At 43.7% G+C, this 22,382-nt stretch overlaps 2 protein-coding genes across 2 annotated transcripts in view; both read left to right on the top strand.

Annotated features, from left to right (window-relative positions):
- Positions 1-780: 780 nt before the first annotated feature.
- On the top strand, positions 781-16,162 carry LOC116373091 (NACHT, LRR and PYD domains-containing protein 1b allele 2-like). Its single transcript, XM_031821838.1, has 10 exons — positions 781-825; positions 1,440-1,477; positions 2,714-2,778; positions 2,911-3,125; positions 3,312-3,571; positions 4,458-4,592; positions 4,701-4,833; positions 4,936-4,965; positions 6,773-7,055; positions 7,497-16,162. Exons 3-10 carry the CDS (start codon positions 2,771-2,773, stop codon positions 7,501-7,503), a joined length of 1,071 nt encoding a protein of 356 aa, XP_031677698.1. The 5' UTR covers positions 781-825; positions 1,440-1,477; positions 2,714-2,770; the 3' UTR covers positions 7,504-16,162.
- The window catches only part of LOC109878781 (NACHT, LRR and PYD domains-containing protein 1b allele 5-like), a 34,684-nt gene continuing 13,890 nt past the window's right edge, over positions 1,589-22,382 (top strand). Inside the window, exon 1 of the mRNA XM_031821836.1 lies at positions 1,589-2,372. The gene's annotated coding sequence lies outside the window, so the exon portion shown is untranslated. The remainder of the gene's footprint in view (positions 2,373-22,382) is intronic.

Raw genomic sequence — 22,382 nt, 5'->3', positions numbered from 1 at the left:
CTGAGGACACCAGAGACCATGGTGGAGAGAGTTGGATCAAGCCTGGACCTGAGGACACCAGAGACCATGGTGGAGAGAGTTGGATCAAGCCTGGACCTGAGGACACCAGAGACCATGGTGGAGAGTGTTGTATCAAGCCTGGACCTGAGGACACCAGAGACCATGGTGGAGAGAGTTGTATCAAGCCTGGACCTGAGAACACCAGAGACCATGGTGGAGAGAGTTGGATCAAGCCTGGACCTGAGGACACCAGAGACCATGGTGGAGAGAGTTGGATCAAGCCTGGACCTGAGGACACCAGAGACCATGGTGGAGAGAGTTGGATCAAGCCTGGACCTGAGGACACCAGAGACCATGGAGGAGAGAGTTGGATCAAGCCTGGACCTGAGGACACCAGAGACCATGGAGGAGAGAGTTGTATCAAGCCTGGACCTGAGGACACCAGAGACCATGGAGGAGAGAGTTGTATCAAGCCTGGACCTGAAGACACCAGAGACCATGGTGGAGAGAGTTGGATCAAGCCTGGACCTGAGGACACCAGAGACCATGGAGGAGAGAGTTGGATCAAGCCTGGACCTGAGGACACCAGAGACCATGGTGGAGAGAGTTGGATCAAGCCTGGACCTGAGGACACCAGAGACCATGGTGGAGAGAGTTGTATCACGTCTGGACCTGAGAACACCAGAGACCATGGTGGAGAGAGTTGGATCAAGCCTGGACCTGAGAACACCAGAGACCATGGAGGAGAGAGTTGGATCAAGCCTGGACCTGAGAACACCAGAGACCATGGAGGAGAGAGTTGGATCAAGCCTGGACCTGAGAAAGGTGATTTAACTGATAACTGTTTTTAACTCAAAATAGTTTTAAAGCATTCATTATAGTTTAGTCCCAGACAAGGAGCACAATCATGATCTATTTTGTCAAAACAAACTTAAATGTAGAGTCAGCGATGTGACATAGATGCTCAACGTAAACAGGATAATGGGTCAATTTCTACAACAGCTAAGAGTGTTGGAGCGCTAAACTTCTCCGCTGTTTTGGTCCCGTGGCGAACACTCAACCTCTCCGCTGTAAGAGAGTGAAAAGGACCGGTGCACATGGCAGATACTGTGTGAGAGAGAAGTCGGGCATCTTGCTCATCACAATATCTGTGGTGCTGCTCGTACAACATAATTTATCTGACTCTACCTTTAAGCTCTCATCCTAGGATCTACCAGAAATCAGGCCCCCAAACATCTACAAAACATGGACCAGAACGATGTTGTTTCCTGCTTCCACAAACATTAATTAATATAACACTAATGTCAGATTAGGGTATGCTAATGAGTGTACATTTTGAGACTGTTGCTCACTTATATTCATTTTTATAACAAGTTTAATTTAATAATTATTTATTCATTATTACATTGTTCATTTTAAATAACTACTTTTGACTTCAGGGATTCCTCAGAGCTGTAAGACTTGTGACCATGTTAAGGTAAGTCATAATGTCAATTCTTACTTTTACATACCTGCAGGAGTCAGGCACAGTCTCAAAGCCAGGTGTGTACTGATCAACCATTCATACTGGGATATAGACAGTCCTGTGTTCTGCTTTAGTAATAGAAACACAGTCTCAAAGCCAGGTGTGTACTGACCAACCATTCATACTGGGATATAGACAGTCCTGTGTTCTGCTTTAGTAATAGAAACACAGTCTCAAAGCCAGGTGTGTACTGACCAACCATTCATACTGGGATATAGACAGTCCTGTGTTCTGCTTTAGTAATATAAACACAGTCTCAAAGCCAGGTGTGTACTGACCAACCATTCATACTGGGATATAGACAGTCCTGTGTTCTGCTTTAGTAATATAAACACAGTCTCAAAGCCAGGTGTGTACTGACCAACCATTCATACTGGGATAGAGACAGTCCTGTGTTCTGCTTTAGTAATATAAACACAGTCTCAAAGCCAGGTGTGTACTGACCAACCATTCATACTGGGATATAGACAGTCCTGTGTTCTGCTTTAGTAATATAAACACAGTCTCAAAGCCAGGTGTGTACTGACCAACCATTCATACTGGGATATAGACAGTCCTGTGTTCTGCTTTAGTAATATAAACACAGTCTCAAAGCCAGGTGTGTACTGACCAACCATTCATACTGGGATAGAGACAGTCCTGTGTTCTGCTTTAGTAATATAAACACAGTCTCAAAGCCAGGTGTGTACTGACCAACCATTCATACTGGGATATAGACAGTCCTGTGTTCTGCTTTAGTAATATAAACACAGTCTCAAAGCCAGGTGTGTACTGACCAACCATTCATACTGGGATATAGACAGTCCTGTGTTCTGCTTTAGTAATATAAACACAGTCTCAAAGCCAGGTGTGTACTGAGGTGTGTACTGACCAACCATTCATCCTGGGATATAGACAGTCCTGTGTTCTGCTTGTAGTCATGCAGGATTTTAGCTGGTGTCATATTTTGTCATTAGACAGTTTAATTGATAAATCACCAGCATTCCATGTAACATTGAATAAATACATTAGATTAGTTATTTTGGTTTTATTGGCCAGTTTCCCAGACACGGATTAAGTCTAGTCCTGGACCTTAAAGAACGTTCTATTGAAACTTCCATTGAGCATGCTTTAAATCCAGCACTAGACTCAATCTGTGTCCAGGAAACAGGCCCCATATGTATTACTGACATGCTTGTCCTTGTCCAGGACTCCACACACTGGCTTCAGATTGAACCCTTGACTTCCACTGTCCAGGGAGTGACAATGTTCAGGTAAAATAACTACTTTTAACATTTCATTCCACCTGCTAGTGTATTTCCCCATTACCTTTGGGAATAGTATTCTAATCCAACCTCTCCATTTGACCATTGACCCTCTCTACCACATCTTGTTGTTGCTCTCAGGCACAGGACACCCAAAGGGAGTTATGAGTGCACAGTGTCTGGGCTCCGCTGGCTGTGTGAGAGAGATGTCATTCTGAAGTATCACTTCAGGAACTGGGAACCCTACAGTCAACTTCTGAAAGACATGCAGTACACACAAGGTGGTCCATTGCTGGACATCACTATGGAGTTAGGTGAACTGAAGGAAGTTCATCTGCCACACTTTGTCTGTTTAGGTAAAACCATGTAGAAATAGTATTCAGAAAGACATTTCCATGTAGCTGAGTTTCACTTCCTCAATTAATGAATAAACTATTCTGAGAGTTTGAGTTTACTGTGATCTGGTACTGCATATTCTTTGTGTTTTAGTTGGATGAATAATACAATATGTCTTTCTGTCTCCTTTGTATTGTGTTGTTCAGGGACCAACCCTTCCCTGAGGAATGAGATGAAGATTCTTCATGTAGAGGAACATGGAGTGTCTTTAGAGGAAGTGCATGAGGTCACCAGATTCCATGCTAAGATTCTCCATCCCAAGTTCTCAGCTATCGCTGTTATACTGAGCTATATCTTTTCTTGGATCGTAGATGTCCACTGTGACGTGGTCCTCTACATGGCAGTAAAAAAGTCAACATTAATTTCAAGGCTGTACCTGCTCCTCAGAAACTCCAGTCAGAAAGAGGTGAGCCACTATCACTGAAGTGTCAACAGTATGTTGAATCTTACTGAAGGAAAGCTGATAGTTTGTTGAAAATCTCTAGATTACAAAGACAACATGCAGCTCTGTGACAAATCTATTTCTGTCTCGTTCATTTGAAGAGCCAGTAGACGGCACTCTTCCCTCTGGTCGAAGGAGAACCCAATGCCCCTGGGCAGTGAAGGGGACATTGCCCCTGGGCAGTGAAGGGGACATTGCCCCTGGGCAGTGAAGGGGACATTGCCCCTGGGCAGTGAAGGGGACATTGCCCCTGAGCAGTGAAGGGGACATTGCCCCTGAGCAGTGAAGGGGACATTGCCCCTGGGCAGTGAAGGGGACATTGCCCCTGAGCAGTGAAGGGGACATTGCCCCTGGGCAGTGAAGGGGACATTGCCCCTGGGCAGTGAAGGGGACATTGCCCTGTGTAGGGTGCTGTATTACAGATGGGACATTAAATGGGTGTCCTCTCCATGGTCACTAAAGATCCCATGGTACTTATCGTAAGAGTAGGGGTGTTAACCCCGGTGTCCTGACTCTCCATGGTCACTAAAGATCCCATGGTACTTATCGTAAGAGTAGGGGTGTTAACCTGGTATCCTGGCTAAACTTCCAATCTGACCCTCATACCATCATGGCTACCTAATCATCCTCAGCTTCCAATTGGCTCATTTATCCCCTCTCCCTCTCCGCTGTAACTATTCCCCAGGTCGTTGCTGTAAAAGAGAATCTCTTCCTAGTCAACTTATCTGATAAAATAATGGTAAATCAATAACGATAGTGTTGACAAAAATGGATTTCCCAGTGAGCTGCATGTTGTGTGAATTATGAGACTACATTGTTGTGACTGACTACTACATCTCTCATTTTGTAGGCTGTTCGGGAACGGGAGAAAGATCAGGTGTCCCAAGGATATTCAGAATTTCTCCTGTCAAGTCCAAACGGGCCCTTAAAGATGAACACTTGGTTTGCACTCAAGAATCCACACTCTACTTCCATCTATCCAGAGGTGCAGTTTTATTAGGCTGAGGACATGAATCTGTCATATTGTATATGAATTACTAGAATATCATTCTCTCTCTCTCTCTCTCGTGTTGCACCATATGGCCTCCTACAGAAGATTCAGCTGTTACCTGCAAACACCACACCAAGCTGTTGTAAGATGATAATGGGAAACACAGGGGTGGACATTGAGATGGAGTTAATCGGGGATGATGAGAGGACAGTATGGAAATCAGTGGTATCAAAAGGTAAGTAATACTGGACATGAACAGTATGTCAATCATCAATGTCCTTTTCTAACAGATGCTGTTAAAAGTGTTTTATGATATTTTCTCTTGTTTGTCTTTCAGATGAATACAGCAAAGACTCTCATCCAACACGTAAGTTTGTCTTTGTGGACGAGGTCACAGAGCTCACGTCTCTTCAAGTCGTGATGAAGGACACTGTTGAAGGTCTTCATGAGTCTTGTTCAGTGGGGGGGATGAAGATCTTCATGAGTCTTGTTCAGTGGGGTGGATGAAGGTCTTCATGAGTCTTGTTCAGTGTGGTGATGAAGGTCTTCATGAGTCGTGTTCAGTGGGGGTGATGAAGGTCTTCATGAGTCTTGTTCAGTGGGGTGGATGAAGGTCTTCATGAGTCTTGTTCAGTGGGGTGATGAAGGTCTTCATGAGTCGTGTTCAGTGGGGTGATGAAGGTCTTCATGAGTCTTGTTCAGTGGGGTGAAATGATATAGAACATTCAGACAGAAATACAGAGTCTTTCAAAAGTATCTGCATCACATTTTATAGTGTTACAAATTGGGATAAAAGGGGATTTAATTGTAATTTCTTGGTCAACAATCTACACAAAGTACACTAATGTCAAAGGATATATATATATATTTAGATAGAAATTAAGTACGTAAAATAGTGTTTCCATAAGTATTCAGCCCCCTGAGTCAATACTGAGAAACACCTTTGGCAGTGATTACAGCTGGGAGTCTTCTTGGGTAAGTCTCTAAGAGTCATTACAGCAGGGAGTCTTCTTGGGTAAGTCTCTAAGAGCTTTACACACCTGGATTGTACAATATTAACCCATTATTATTGTCATAATTCTTCAAGCTCTGTCAAGATGTTGGAGATCATGGGTATAGACAGCCATTTTCACATCTTGTCATAGATTTACAAGCAGATTTAAGTTTAACTCGGCCACTCAGGAACATTCATTGTCTTCTTGGTAAGAAACTCCAGTGTAGATTTGGCCTTGTGTTATAGGTTATTGTCCTGCTGAAAGGTGAAATCATCTCCCTGTGTCTGGTGTAAAGCAGACTGAACCAGGTTTTCCTCTAGGATTTTGCCTGTTCTTAGCTCCATCCTGTTTCTTTTCATCCTGAAAAACTCCCCAGTATTTGCTGATGTCAAGCATACCCATACCATGAAGTAGCCACCACCATGCTTGAAAATAAGGAGGCAGTTACTCAGTGATGTGTTGTGTTTCACTCTCTCATTTAAGTCGTTATGATGGAGTCACTACAATGTTGTTGATCCATCCTCAGTTTTCTCCTGTATGGGGGACAGGTCCACTTTGGCATTACAGAGTATTTTCAGTAGATAGTTGACTAAACATTACAGTTAAATCCATTTTAATCCCACTATGTAACACAATAGAGAAATCCAAGGGGTATGAACACTTTTGCAAGGCTCTGTATGTTATGTAGAATAGACAGTCGTGTCAGCCAGGGTAGGCGTCAATTCCAAATAAATCAGTCCATTCAGGAAGTAAACTGAAATTCAAATTCATTAACCGGAAAAGGGCATCAATTTTCAATGACCAATGGGAAGGGAAAAACAACATTCTCCATTTTCAATGACCAATGGGAAGGGAAAAAAAACATTCTCAATTTTCAATGACCAATGGGAAGGGAAAAACAACATTCTCAATTTTCAATGACCAATGGGAAGGGAAAACAACATTCTCCATTTTCAATGACTAATGGGAAGGGAAAAACAACATTCTCAATTTTCAATGACTAATGGGAAGGCAATTTATTATTTTTGAATATGACTTGCATATGAATTGACTACAACCCTGGTGTCAGCTCTATACAAGACATGACTATCAGAGGAATGGTAACTGGAGAGACTGTTAGATGTAGAAACAGCTGCTGTTCACCCTAAAGACATATTCATTTATTTCACCCCCCTTCAGCATTAACACTCTCTGGGATTCCTGCTGAGGAGTTTCTGAAGAAACATAGGGCTGAACTCATTCAGGGAGTCAAAAACCCAATGCCAATAGCAGATGATCTGTCGTCAAAGAGCATGATTGGTGATGAAGAGTACTCCAGAATAACAGCTGAAACAACTGAACAGGAGCGAATGAGAAAACTACTGAATGCAGTCCTCCCTAAAGGACCAGAAGTGATGGGAGCTTGTCTCAAAGCTCTCAGGGAACATGAACAACATCTTGTTAAGTACTTGAGTGAATCTAGGTAAGACCGGTTTCTTTTCTCCCTCCCTTGAATATGTGGAATGATTAAATATAGGTCAAATAAAAACTTAGCTACCCAGATCAAAGATAAAGCACTTTTCAGAATGGAAGCATGTGTTTGTGTTGCTGCCTGTAATAAATGTGTCCTATTATAGTTCTATCATAGGACCATCATCACATCATCATCTCAGGTGTATCATGGGACCATCATCTCATCATTATCTCATCATTATCTCAGGTGTATCATAGGACCATCATCACATCATTATCTCAGGTGTATCATAGGACCATCATCACATCATCTCAGGTGTATCATAGGACCATCATCACATCATTATCTCAGGTGTATCATAGGACCATCATCACATCATTATCTCAGGTGTATCTCACTCCTCCTTCTTCACCATACTTTCTGATCTCTCCTCCATCCTCTGTCTTGTAGCACCTAATCTGAAGATGCTGAGGCCTGTCTCCTAGTCTGTGGACAAAGACACTTCTCCACCTAATCTGAAGATGCTGAGGCCCGTCTCCTAGTCTGTGGACAAAGACACTTCTCCACCTAATCTAAAGATGCTGAGGCCTGTCTCCTAGTCTATGGACAAAGACACTTCTCCACCTAATCTGAAGATGCTGAGGCCTGTCTCCTAGTCTGTGGAGAAAGACACTTCTCCACCTAATCTGAAGATGCTGAGGCCTGTCTCCTAGTCTATGGACAAAGACACTTCTCCACCTAATCTGAAGATGCTGAGGCCTGTCTCCTAGTCTGTGGACAAAGACACTTAAATGATTTTAAATTGTAATGTTTGCTATTCTTTAAACATGTGTTTTATTCATGTGCTTCAGGGAGAGATCCTGATTGACATGTGTACTATGGTACATTGAGTTGGGTCTGACCAGGGAGAGATCCTGATTGGTTTGAACCTTTCCAGCTCATTTCAGATTGACTTCGAGTGTCTCTGTGTGGAAGAATTTCCACAACATGATTTTGAAAACGCAATTAAGGGTATGAACTGGAATGATCTCTTGTCCTATACAGATGGGGAAGCTGATAGTCATGCTAGTCAAAGATACACACCACCACGTTGACATCTTGACGAAAGACCTTCCTTAGATTCTTTACGGGATTACAACTCACTCTGTCTGAATGAAATGAGGAAATGGACTCACTAAAGGGGGATAGCTGAGAGGGCAGAGAAGGCACGTGACATCATCGACATGGTGTTGAGAAAAGGAACCGAGTCAAAGTTCCAGGATGATCAACCTTCTTGGGGAGATGGACCCCATATCTTTGTTCACAGCTTCAGATCAACAGTTGTAGTCAACTGGCAGAATAGACAGGCAGGATGGTTCAACATGTTCTGGTTGTCTGTTGCTTTAATTCAGGAAATGTCAATCAAACATGACCACTAAAATAACGATATAACTTACGAAAGATGAGAGATGTCTGATCTGCTCTGTTGGAAGATTTGTCACCGTTGCATTTCGCAGGGAGTCCGTTTTTACAGACAGGTGGGACTTTTTTTTTTTTAGGAGGAAGTACAGATTGGCTGATCAGATATCGTTTCCCAAAACCGATCTTGTGAGGATATGAGACCTACTTTGAAAGGCGAACCCAAGCCATTCGGGTGCACGTCAAAGTGCTTATCCACCCTCGGGTTTTTGGTAACCGGCACGTTTCAACCGGATGCTCGCGGATTCGTCAGCGGCATCTCACATCCCTCGATGAGGCAATGTTGAGGATCTAATCATCAGCAAACGTGTAATATACCATTTCTATCATCGCACAACTGATTGAATGGGTTCCCAAATACGAATGGAGCAATAGACGGCACCAAAATCACCATAAGAGCACCATCCCAAAACGAGTTCAACAAGGCTATGTAATCAGAGAAGACCTATACTCTTAATGTGAAGGTGATAGGCTATGTGAACAGAGAAGACTTCTATTTTTAATGTGAAGGTGATGATAGGTAAGTGTAACGGATGTGAAACTGATAGCTAGTTAGCGGTGGGCTTATTGGTGAGTATTGACTACTAATATGAAGTATATTTGTCATTGATAAAGCAACTTGAATTGTGCTATTTGTCCTCTCTTTGTTGCTATGTTTTTATTGTTACTCATCAAACCTCGACTGAGTGAGCCAATCAAACCTTTTGTTTGTATTCAATATCTGACACTACCACCTCTATTCAATATCTGACACTGGCACCTCTATTCAATATCTGACACTACCACCTCTATTCAATATCTGACACTGTGCTACAGAAATTATATGACAGTTCCAAACTCAATCAGAAGCTTTTCTAAATTGTATTCAAGTAGTATAATTGCCATTTGCAAGGACCTATTAAAAGTAATACATTGGAATTATTATTTGGAGCTCTCTCACATATAGTAGGTCTACATAGCACACAGAGGTAGACAGTATAACAGTCACAGGGAACAAATAAAACATTTATAAAATCCTCTATGACGTCCTTTCTTTTCTTCGTGTTCAGCTCCAGGTTGTTTCCGCTGCACATCGCGCTTCTTGTCTGTCTATAGGCTGTCTCGTCGTTGCTATTGACGACACTTATGACGTTTTTAGTCTCACAATGGATTCTGAGGACCCCCCTTTTATTATAGTGCTGTGATAATACAAACATACAGCCTCCTTAATATCTAAACATATTATTTGAATGACTGAAGACGGAGAGTTCTGCATGAAAGATGTATTTTATTATTGTCAGTGACATGGCACACAGCCATTGGTTGATGCAATGTGGCGTGTCAATTGTAGGCGGCCTCGTAGGATTTCAGTGGGCTGGGCTGCAGCGGAGCTCAGCATTTCTTCCGAATCTCTCTCCTCCCTCAGCTATACCGGTGTGTAAAGGGGTGAAGTTCACCATGGGAGCCGAGACTATCGCACGGTGGTAGTAGAGAGACGCGGATGAAGTGTGTGTCAGTCATGCTGGTGGCTGGCAGCGACGGCAGAGCAGAGCGTGACATGCCAGTGTTTTTTCCTGAGGGGATGTGTTTTCTTGGTCTTGGATCCACGGAGTGATGGCAGAATGTTCCATTTATTCTATGGATCTTTCCTTCCCGTCTTATTTCTGCCACCACGGCATGATCCAGAGCAGGGCGGTGTAACTGGGTGATTCAACATCACGGTTATAGTGATCGGAAGAGACACGGAGGATTTTGCAACAAGTGCAAGTAGGAAAACCGTCATTACACCTTTCCCCTTCATAATCAACGCAGTTCTCTCTGGCAGTGTTCAAGCCTCAGCAGCAGTCAATCGGAGTGTTTCTGGCTGAATTGTTGTTCTTCTGATGATGATGGTTGGCAGCTCCCTTCTGGTTTCTTCGGACAGCTCAGTGTCAGTGAGTAGAGACACAGTGGTGGTTTTATAGTGACTTGTATTTCCATTCACTTACAAAAGTGAGCCACATTTCTCCAGTAGATTAGTAGTATGCTTCGACCGGGTAGGTCAACTTACTATCTACTATTTTCTATCCAGTACAGCTTGGTTTTACAGTGACTGACTTGACTTAACATTGATCGGACAATTCAGCCGTGGTTGGATGTTCTCATGTGAAAGACTCTCGTCCCGCGGAGCTGCAACCGAGATAGTAGAGCTGCGCATCGATTTGACTGGTGTCGTAACGCAGCCGTGTTCCTGCCTCTGACTGCCATCGTCCTCATAGAGCCCAGCCTAACTTCTCCGTGCCCTCAACACTACAGCATCTCCTCGGAGTGAAGCCGCTTTTTGAGCGTCAAACCAGCAGACTAATCCAACTAACATAACCATGTCTCCGTGTCCTCTGTCCCCTTTTGTTAAATATCATCTAACCTACACAATATCATTATATAGTGTAACGACCCTGGGCTTATATCCGCGGATAGCGACTCTCTGCTTGAATATGCTTTTGGGGCACAGTCGATAGCGCGCTAGACTTCGGGCTAGAAGGTCGAGGGTTCGAGTCCTGCTCCCTGCCTGTTTCATTACGTCTCATTTTAGTATCGTTATATTACTATCGTTATATTTCTGTGGTACAGAAATTATATGATAGTTCCAAACTCAATCCGAAGCTTTTCTAAATTTGATTAAAGTAGTTTAATCCATTTTATTCAAGTAGTATAATTGCCATTTTCAAGGACCTATTAAAAGTAATATATTGGAATTATTATTTGGAGCTCTCTCACATATAGTAGGTCTACATAGCACACAGAGGTAGACAGTATAACAGTCACAGGGAACAAATAAAACATTTATAAAATCCTCTATGACGTCCTTTCTTTTCGTTGTGTTCAGCTCCAGGTTGTTTCCGCTGCACATCGCTGTTAGACACTGCGCTTCTTGTCTGTCTATAGGCTGTCTCGTCGTTGTTATTGACGACACTTGACGTTTTTAGTCTCACAATGGATTCTGAGGACCCCCCTTTTATTATAGTGCTGTGATAATACAAACATACAGCCTCCTTAATATCTAAACATATTATTTGAATGACTGAAGACGGAGAGTTCTGCATGAAAGATGTATTTTATTATTGTCAGTGACATGGCACACAGCCATTGGTTGATGCAATGTGGCGTGTCAATTGTAGGCGGCCTAGTAGGATTTCAGTGGGCTGGGCTGCAGCGGAGCTCAGCATTTCTTCCGAATCTCTCTCGCCCCTCAGCTATATGCAGGTGTGTAAAGGGGTGAAGTTCACAATGGGAGCCGAGACTATCGCACGGTGGCAGTAGAGAGACGCCGATGAAGTGTGTGTCAGTCATGCTGTTGGCTGGCGGCGACGGCAGAGCAGAGCGTGACATGCCAGTGTTTTTGCGTGAGGGGATGTGTTTTCTTGGTCTTGGATCCACGGAGTGATGGCAGAATGTTCCATTTATTCTATGGATCTTTCCTTCCCGTCTTATTTCTGCCACCATGGCATGATCCAGAGCAGGGCGGTGTAACTGGGTGATTCAACATCACGGTTATAGTGATCGGAAGAGACACGGAGGATTTTGCAACAAGTGCAAGTAGGAAAACAGTCATTACACCTTTCCCCTTCATAATCAACGCAGTTCTCTCTGGCACTGTTCAAGCCTCAGCAGCAGTCAATCGGAGTGTTTCTGGCTGAATTGTTGTTCTTCTGATGATGATGGTTGGCAGCTCCCTTCTGGTTTCTTCGGACAGCTCAGTGTCAGTGAGTAGAGACACAGTGGTGGTTTTATAGTGACTTGTATTTCCATTCACTTACAAAAGTGAGCCACATTTCTCCAGTAGATTAGTAGTATGCTTCGACCGGGTAGGTCAACTTACTATCTACTATTTTCTATCCAGTACAGCTTGGTTTTACAGTGACTGACTTGACTTAACATTGATCGGACAATTCAGCCGTGGTTGGATGTTCTCATGTGAAAGACTCTCGTCCCGCGGAGCTACAACCGAGATAGTAGAGATGCGCATCGATTTGACTGGTGTCGTAACGCAGCCGTGTCCCTGCCTCTGACTGCCATCGTCCTCACAGAGCCCAGCCTAACTTCTCCGTGCCTGCAACACTACTGCTGTACCTCGGAGTGAAGCCGCTTTTTGAGCTTCAAACCAGCAGACTAATCCAACTAACATAACCATGTCCCCGTGTCCTCTGTCCCCTTTTGTTAAATATCATAATATCATCGGTCGTATACAATATATCATATAGTGTAACGAGCCTGGGTTTATAAGCGTGGATAGCGACTCTCTGCTTGAGTATTCCTTTGGGGCACAGTCGATAGCGCGCTAGACTTCGGGCTAGAAGGTCGAGGGTTCGAGTCCTGCTCCCTGCCTGTTTCATTACGTCTCATTTTACTATCGTTATATTTCTGTGCTACAGAAATTATCTGACAGTTCCAAACTCAATCAGAAGCTTTTCTAAATTTTATTCAAGTAGATTAATCTATTTTATTCAAGTAGTATAATTGCCATTTGCAAGGACCTATTAAAAGTAATATATTGGAATTATACTTTGGAGCTCTCTCACATATAGTAGGTCTACATAGCACACAGAGGTAGACAGTATAACAGTCACAGGGAACAAATAAAACATTTATAAAATCCTCTATGACGTCCTTTCTTTTCTTCGTGTTCAGCTCCAGGTTGTTTCCGCTGCACATCGCTGTTAGACACTGCGCTTCTTGTCTGTCTATAGGCTGTCTCGTCGTTGTTATTGACGACACTTATGACGTTTTTAGTCTCACAATGGATTCTGAGGACTACTAATCTACTGTAAAACCACCACAGCATTTCTTCCGAATCTCTCTCCTCCCTCAGCTATACCGGTGTGTAAAGGGGTGAAGTTCACCATGGGAGCCGAGACCATCGCACAGTGGTAGTAGAGAGACGCCGATGAAGTGTGTGTCAGTCATGCTGGTGGCTGGCAGCGACGGCAGAGCAGAGCGTGACATGCCAGTGGTTTTTCCTGAGGGGATGTGTTTTCTTGGTCTTGGATCCACGGAGTGATGGCAGAATGTTCCATTTATTCTATGGATCTTTCCTTCCCGTCTTATTTCTGCCACCACGGCATGATCCAGAGCAGGGCGGTATAACTGGGTGATTCAACATCACGGTTATAGTGATAGGAAGAGACAGAGGATTTTGCAACAAGTGCAAGTAGGAAAACAGTCATTACACCTTTCCCCTTCATAATCAACGCAGTTCTCTCTGGCAGTGTTCAAGCCTCAGCAGCAGTCAATCGGAGTGTTTCTGTCTGAATTGTTGTTCTTCTGATGATGATGGTTGGCAGCTCCCTTCTGGTTTCTTCGGACAGCTCAGTGTCAGTGAGTAGAGACACAGTGGTGGTTTTATAGTGACTTGTATTTCCATTCACTTACAAAAGTGAGCCACATTTCTCCAGTAGATTAGTAGTATGCTTCGACCGGGTAGGTCAACTTACTGTCTACTATTTTCTATCCAGTACAGCTTGGTTTTACAGTGACTGACTTGACTTAACATTGATCGGACAATTCAGCCGTGGTTGGATGTTCTCATGTGAAAGACTCTCGTCCCGCGGAGCTGCAACCGAGATAGTAGAGCTGCGCATCGATTTGACTGGTGTCGTAACGCAGCCGTGTTCCTGCCTCTGACTGCTATCGTCCTCACAGAGCCCAGCCTAACTTCTCCGTGCCGGCAACACTACAGCAGCTCCTCGGAGTGAAGCCGCTTTTTGAGCGTCAAACCAGCAGACTAATCCAACTAACATAACCATGTCTCCGTGTCCTCTGTCCCCTTTTGTTAAATATCATCTAACCTACACAATATCATTATATAGTGTAACGACCCTGGGCTTATATCCGCGGATAGCGACTCTCTGCTTGAATATGCTTTTGCGGCACAGTCGATAGCGCGCTGGACTTCGGGCTAGAAGGTCGAGGGTTCGAGTCCTGCTCCCTGCCTGTTTCATTACGTCTCATTTTAGCTCTCTCACATATAGTAGGTCTACATAGCACACAGAGGTAGACAGTATAACAGTCACAGGGAACAAATAAAACATTTATAAAATCCTCTATGACGTCCTTTCTTTTCTTCGTGTTCAGCTCCAGGTTGTTTCCGCTGCACATCGCTGTTAGACACTGCGCTTCTTGTCTGTCTATAGGCTGTCTCGTCGTTGCTATTGACGACACTTGACGTTTTTAGTCTCACAATGGATTCTGAGGACCCCCCTTTTATTATAGTGCTGTGATAATACAAACATACAGCCTCCTTAATATCTAAACATATTATTTGAATGACTGAAGACGGAGAGTTCTGCATGAAAGATGTATTTTATTATTGTCAGTGACATGGCACACAACCATTGTAGGCGGCCTAGTAGGATTTCAGTGGGCTGGGCTGCAGCGGAGCTCAGCATTTCTTCCGAATCTCTCTCCCCCCTCCGCTATACCGGTGTGTAAAGGGGTGAAGTTCACCATGGGAGCCGAGACTATCGCACGGTGGCAGTAGAGAGACGCCGATGAAGTGTGTATCAGTCTTGCTGGTGGCTGGCAGCGACGACAGAGCAGAGCGTGACATGCCAGTGTTTTTTCCTGATGGGATGTGTTTTCTTGGTCTTGGATCCACGGAGTGATGGCAGAATGTTCCATTTATTCTATGGATCTTTCCTTCCCGTCTTATTTCTGCCACCACGGCATGATCCAGAGCAGGGCGGTGTAACTGGGTGATTCAACATCACGGTTATAGTGATCGGAAGAGACACGGAGGATTTTGCAACAAGTGCAAGTAGGAAAACCGTCATTACACCTTTCCCCTTCATAATCAACGCAGTTCTCTCTGGCAGTGTTCAAGCCTCAGCAGCAGTCAATCGGAGTGTTTCTGGCTGAATTGTTGTTCTTCTGATGATGATGGTTGGCAGCTCCCTTCTGGTTTCTTCGGACAGCTCAGTGTCAGTGAGTAGAGACACAGTGGTGGTTTTATAGTGACTTGTATTTCCATTCACTTACAAAAGTGAGCCACATTTCTCCAGTAGATTAGTAGTATGCTTCGACCGGGTAGGTCAACTTACTATCTACTATTTTCTATCCAGTACAGCTTGGTTTTACAGTGACTGACTTGACTTAACATTGATCGGACAATTCAGCCGTGGTTGGATGTTCTCATGTGAAAGACTCTCGTCCCGCGGAGCTGCAACCGAGATAGTAGAGCTGCGCATCGATTTGACTGGTGTCGTAACGCAGCCGTGTTCCTTCCTCTGACTGCCATCGTCCTCACAGAGCCCAGCCTAACTTCTCCGTGCCGGCAACACTACAGCAGCTCCTCGGAGTGAAGCAGCTTTTTGAGCTTCAAACCAGCAGACGAATCCAACTAACATAACCATCACCCTGATTCCTCTGTCCCCTTTTGTTAAATATCATCGGTCGTACACAATATATCATATAGTATAAGGGGAGAAGTTCACTCTGGCACTGAGTTCCTGTAATGGAGGCTCAGGACGGCTCTGCTTCACGTAGAGGAAGCCCCTGGAAATTGAGTACACATTTAAACTTGTTCTTGTTTTTTTTTACAGTGTTATGTTTTCATACTGTCATACTCTGCCTCCCTAAATGTCTATTACCTCCATGAACGAGTTGATATAATATTGAAATGTGAAATTAAAGACATGACTATATTCTGGTTGGTTTGTTTCCGTTTTATTCAACAAAGCACCACGTTGTACACATAAGCATACATATATATATATATATATATATATTTTTTTTTTTAATTAATTTTTATTTTAATTTCACATTCAAATACAATTACAAATTCGGTGCATAACATGGGATACTTACAAACAGTATCAAAAAGTACCGTAACAATATAAGAATATCAAAACTCCTAAAAAAAAAAGTGCTGTTCTGCAGATACGGTTTCGGGCTGGGATGGAAATGAGTGAACAGATTTCAAGCTTTGACAAGTTAAGAAATAACAGTCACGGGAGATGTTCACTCTTGCACGGTGGCTGAGAGACTGGGAGCGTTTTGGGTCTGGGACTATGAACGGGGCGGAGCTACCGTAGCTATCCAATCATAGCTGACTGGTACATCCCACCACGCCTCTATTATCCGAACATGACTAGTATGCAGCTACGGCTGAGCTATCCAACAGTGGCTGATACAGATATCCACTCACGGCTGACTCGTCCAACCATGGCTGAATGCTGAAGTGTCCAACCGTGGCTCTGTTATCTATTCCTAACCAACAACCCATCCTATCATGTTACCACAACAACAGAGGCATGACCGTCTAGTTCCTCCTGCCAAACCTGGTTGTTGTCACACTGCCCTCTCCTGGTAGCACTGTTAAACATCACTCAATCAAATCCTGAAATAAAATATAAATCCACTTTTACCAGAAAATCACATTATATGGGCTGAATACTTACATGAAGTGTATGGAGACTTTACATGACATAAATATGAATATATAAAATAAACGTATACGTGTTAAACCCGCCCACTGTGTTGAAACAGGAAGTACATCTATAAGGAAGTAGATGAATAAATGGACACCATCGGCCGAAGAAAACATGTTTCTGAGGTTTGTAGCTTTCTTTTACAATGTTATGTAGAGACGTGTTTTTGGAGAAGTTAGGCCATCGCAGAGAAAGGTGATTTAGGGTGTAATTTAGGGTGTAAGACATCCGCAGAATTCTTATATTATTACATTACTGATTTCAACTTTCAATAATGATATGTTTAGGCTTCCTTACATTGATGCTGATTCATATTGATTATGTTATATTATAGGCGACAGGGCTATGCGGTAGGGTATGTGGCTATGAGGTAGGGTATGGGCGATTGACTGCACAAGATAGCGATTATAATTTATTTAAATAAAATGTAAAAATGCACCCGTTTTTTTTCTCCCCAATTTCGTGGCATCCAATTGGTAGTTAGTCTTGTCTCATCGCTGCATCTCCCGTACGGACTCCGGAGAAGCGAATGCCGAGAGTCGTGCGTTCTCCGTAATCACAACCCAGCCAAGCCTGAAATTTCCGTCCTTAACTATTTTCCGACAAAAATATAACTGCCAAAGGGGCAGAGTTAGCCTGCAGAGTTTTGCCAAACTATCCAGGTCTGTGACCAAACTATTTGAGCTTCTACTTTTAAAAATCCACCTTTCCAGAAACAAGTCTCTCATGGTTGCCACTTGCTATTGACCTCCTCCTGCCCCCAGCTGTGCCCTGGACACCATATGTGAATTGATTAACCCCAATCTATCTTCAGAGCTCGTGCTGTTAGGTGACCTAAACGGGGACATGCTTAACACCCCGGCCATCCTACAATCTAAACTTGATGCCCTCAATCTCACACAAATTATCAATGAATGTACCAGGTACAAACCCAAATCTGTAAACATGGGCACCCTCATAGATGTCATCCTAACCAACCTGCCCTCCAAATACACCTCTGCTGTCTTCAACCAGGATCTCAGCGATCAAATCAAATTGTATTTGTCACATACACATGGTTAGCAGATGTTAATGCGAGTGTAGCGAAATGCTTGTGCTTCTAGTTCCGACAATGCAGTAATATCCAACCAGTAATCTAACCTAACAATTTCACAACAATTACCTTTATACACACAAGTGTAAAGGAATGAATAAGAATATGTACATAAACAAATATATATGAATGAGTGATGGCCGAACGGCACAGGCAAGATGCAGTAGATGGTATAGAGTACAGTATATACATATGAGATGAGTAATGTAGGGTATGTAAACATTATATAAGTGGCATTGTTTAAAGTGTCTAGTGATATATTACATCAAGATGGCAAGATGCAGTAGATGGTATAGAGTACAGTATATACATATGAGATGAGTAATGTAGGGTATGTAAACATATATAAGTGGCATTGTTTAAAGTGACTAGTGATACATTTATTACATCAATTTTTCCATTATTAAAGTGGCTGGAGTTGAGTCAGTATGTTGGCAGCAGCCACTCAATGTTAGTGGTGGCTGTTTAACAGTCTGATGGCCTTGAGATCGAAGCTGTTTTTCAGTCTCTCGGTCTCTGCTTTGATGCACCTGTACTGGCCTCGCCTTCTGGATGATAGCAGGGTGAACAGGCAGTGGCTCGGGTGGTTGTTGTCCTTGATGATCTTTTTGGCCTTCCTGTGACATCGGGTGGTGTAGATGTCCTGGAGGGCAGGTAGTTTGCCCCCGGTGATGCGTTGTGCAAACCTCACTACCCTCTGGAGACCCTTACGGTTATGGGCGGAGCAGTTGCTGTACCAGGCGGTGATGCTCACAATTGTGCATCTGTAAAAGTTTGTGAGTGTTTTATGGTGACAAGCCAAATTTCTTCAGCCTCCTGAGGTTGAAGAGGCGCTGCTGCGCCTTCTTCACCATGCTGTCTGTGTGGTTGGACTATTTCAGTTTGTCCGTGATGTGTACGCTGAGGAACTTAAAACTTTCTACTGTCCCGTCGATGTGGATGGGGGGTGCTCCCTCTGCTGTTTCCTGAAGTCCATGATCATCTCCTTTGTTTTGTTGACGTTGAGTGTGAGGTTATTTTCCTGACACCACACACCGAGGGCCCTCACCTCCTCCCTGTAGGCCGTCTCGTCGTTGTTGGTAATCAAGCCTACCACTGTAGAATTTAGGGAGCCTTGTTTTCAGATTAGCCTTGTTAAAATACACAGCTACAATAAATGCAGCCTCAGGATATGTGGTTTCCAGTTTACATAGAGTCAAATGAAGTTTGTTCAGGGCCATCGATGTGTCTGCTTGGGGGGAATATATACGGCTGTGTTTATAATCAACAAGAATTCTGTAGGTAGATAATGTGGTTGGTATTTGATTGTGAGGAATTCTAAGTCAGGTGAACAGAAGGACTTGAGTTCCTGTATGTTGTTATGATCACACCACATCTCGTTAATCATATAAGGCATACACCCCCGCCCTTCTTCTTACCAGAAAGATGCTTGTTTCTGTCGGCGCGATGTGTGAAGAAACCAGCTGGCTGTACCGACTCCGATAGCGTGTCTCGAGTGAGCCATGTTTCCGTGAAACAAAGAACGTTACAGTCTCTGACGTCCCTCTGGAAGGCTACCCACGGATTTCATCTACCTTGGTGTCAAGAGACTGGACATTGGCGAGTAGTATGCTCGGGAGCAGTGCGTGATGTGCCCGTCTACGGAGCCTGACCAGAAGACCTCTCCGTCTGCCCCTTCTACGGCCTCGTTGTTTTGGGTCGCCGGCTGCGATCCGATCCATTGTCCTGGGTAGTGGGCAAAACACAGGATCCGCTTTTGGAAAGTCATATTCCTGGTCGTAATGATGGTGAGTTGACGTTGCTGTTATATCCAATAGTTCCTCCCGACTGTATGTGATAAAACCTAAGATTACCTGGGGTAACAATGGAAGAAATAACACACAAAAAACCAAATACTGCATAGTTTCCTAGGAACGCGAAGAGAAGCGAGGCGGCCATCTCTGTCGGTGCCTCATTGCCTGCGTCCGTAATGGGTCTGCGGTCAAACGACCACCCCACATCACTGTCAAACGCTCCCTAAAACACTTCAGCGAGCAGGCATTTCTAATTGACCTGGCCCGGGTATCCTGGAAGGATATTGACCTCATTCCGTCAGTAGAGGATGCCTGGTTATTCTTTAAAAGTGCTTTCCTCACCATCTTAAATAAGCATTTTCCATTAAAAAAATTTAAAACCAGGAACAGATATAGCCCTTGGTTCACTCCAGACCTGACTGCCCTTGACCAGCTCAAAAGCATCCTGTGGCGTATTGCATTAGCATCGAATAGCCCCCGCGATATGCAACTTTTCAGGGAAGTTAGGAACCAATATACACAGGCAGTTAGGAAAGCAAAGGCTAGCTTTTTCAAACATAAATTTGCATCCTGTAGCACAAACCCCAAACGTTATGGGACACTAAAGTCCATGGAGAATAAGAGCACCTCCTCCAAGGTGCCCACAGCACTGAGGCTAGGAAACACTGTCACCACCGATTAAATCCGTGATAATTGAGAATTTCAAAAAGCATTTTTCTACGGCTGGCCATGCTTTCCACCTGGCTACCCCAACCCCGGTCCACAGCCCTGCACCCCTCCCCATAGCAACTTGCCCAAGCCTCCCCATTTCTCATTCACCCAAATCCAGATAGTGGATGAGTCTCTGTGGGGAGAGAGAGGAGGGGACCACTGCCTCTGAAATGAGTCTCTCTGGGGAGAGCGAGAAGAGAGGCACTGCCTCTAAGAGGAAGTATTCTGACCGAGAGGAAGGGGCCACACCCTCTAAAAAGAGTCTGCCTCAAGACACCAGTTCTAAGAGGTAAGAGATAATTGTAAATATAGTTATTTTAATGATATACAACTAATTTGAAGAGAAGTGTTTCCAAATTACATAAAATGTAGGCCTATATCATTACGTAAAAACATCCTAGGACCAACTGCTAGCTAGGTTTCTATCCAACTGGTAACAGGCAAGGTTACCATCCAACTGGTAACAGGCTAGGTTTCTATCCAACTGGTAACAGGCTAGGTTTCTATCCAACTGGTAACAGGCTAGGTTTCTATCCAACTGGTAACAGGCAAGGTTTCTATCCAACTGGTAACAGGCTAGGTTTCTATCCAACTGGTAACAGGCAAGGTTACCATCCAACTGGTAACAGGCTAGGTTTCTATCCAACTGGTAACAGGCTAGGTTTCTATCCAACTGGTAACAAGCTAGGTTTCTATCCAACTGGTAACAGGCTAGGTTTCTATCCAACTGGTAACAGGCTAGGTTTCTATCCAACTGGTAACAAGCTAGGTTTCTATCCAACTGGTAACAAGCTAGGTTTCTATCCAACTGGTAACAGGCTAGGTTTCTATCCAACTGGTAACAAGCTAGGTTTCCATCCAACTGGTAACAGGCTAGGTTACCATCCAACTGGTAACAGGCTAGGTTTCTATCCAACTGGTAACAAGCTAGGTTTCTATCCAACTGGTAACAGGCTAGGTTTCTATCCAACTGGTAACAGGCTAGGTTTCTATCCAACTGGTAACAGGCTAGGTTTCTATCCAACTGGTAACAAGCTAGGTTTCTATCCAACTGGTAACAAGCTAGGTTTCTATCCAACTGGTAACAATCTATCCAACTGGTAACAGGCTAGGTTTCTATCCAACTGGGAACAATCTATCCAACTGGTAACAGGCTAGGGTTCTATCCAACTGGTAACAGGCTAGGTTTCTATCCAACTGGTAACAGGCTAGGTTTCTATCCAACTGGTAACAAGCTAGGTTTCTATCCAACTGGTAACAGGCTAGGTTTCTATCCAACTGGTAACAGGCTAGGTTTCTATCCAACTGGTAACAGGCTAGGTTTCTATCCAACTGGTAACAAGCTAGGTTTCTATCCAACTGGTAACAATCTATCCAACTGGTAACAAGCTAGGATTCTACCAACTGGTAACAGGCTAGGTTTCTATCCAACTGGTAACAGGCTAGGTTTCTATCCAACTGGTAACAGGCTAGGTTTCTATCCAACTGGTAACAGGCTAGGTTTCTATCCAACTGGTAACAGGCTAGGTTTCTATCCAACTGGTAACAGGCTAGGTTTCTATCCAACTGGTAACAAGCTAGGTTTCTATCCAACTGGTAACAAGCTAGGATTCTATCCAACTGGTAACAAGCTAGGAATCTATCCAACTGGTAACAGGCTAGGTTTCTATCCAACTGGTAACAAGCTAGGTTTCTATCCAACTGGTAACAGGCTAGGTTTCTATCCAACTGGTAACAAGCTAGGTTTCTATCCAACTGGTAACAGGCTAGGTTTCTATCCAACTGGTAACAGGCTAGGTTTCTATCCAACTGGTAACAAGCTAGGTTTCTATCCAAC

Source organism: Oncorhynchus kisutch, unplaced genomic scaffold, assembly GCF_002021735.2.
Source record: "Oncorhynchus kisutch isolate 150728-3 unplaced genomic scaffold, Okis_V2 scaffold4019, whole genome shotgun sequence".
In the NCBI taxonomy this organism is placed as follows: domain Eukaryota; kingdom Metazoa; phylum Chordata; class Actinopteri; order Salmoniformes; family Salmonidae; genus Oncorhynchus; species Oncorhynchus kisutch.
This window is presented reverse-complemented; position numbering and strand designations above follow the sequence as displayed.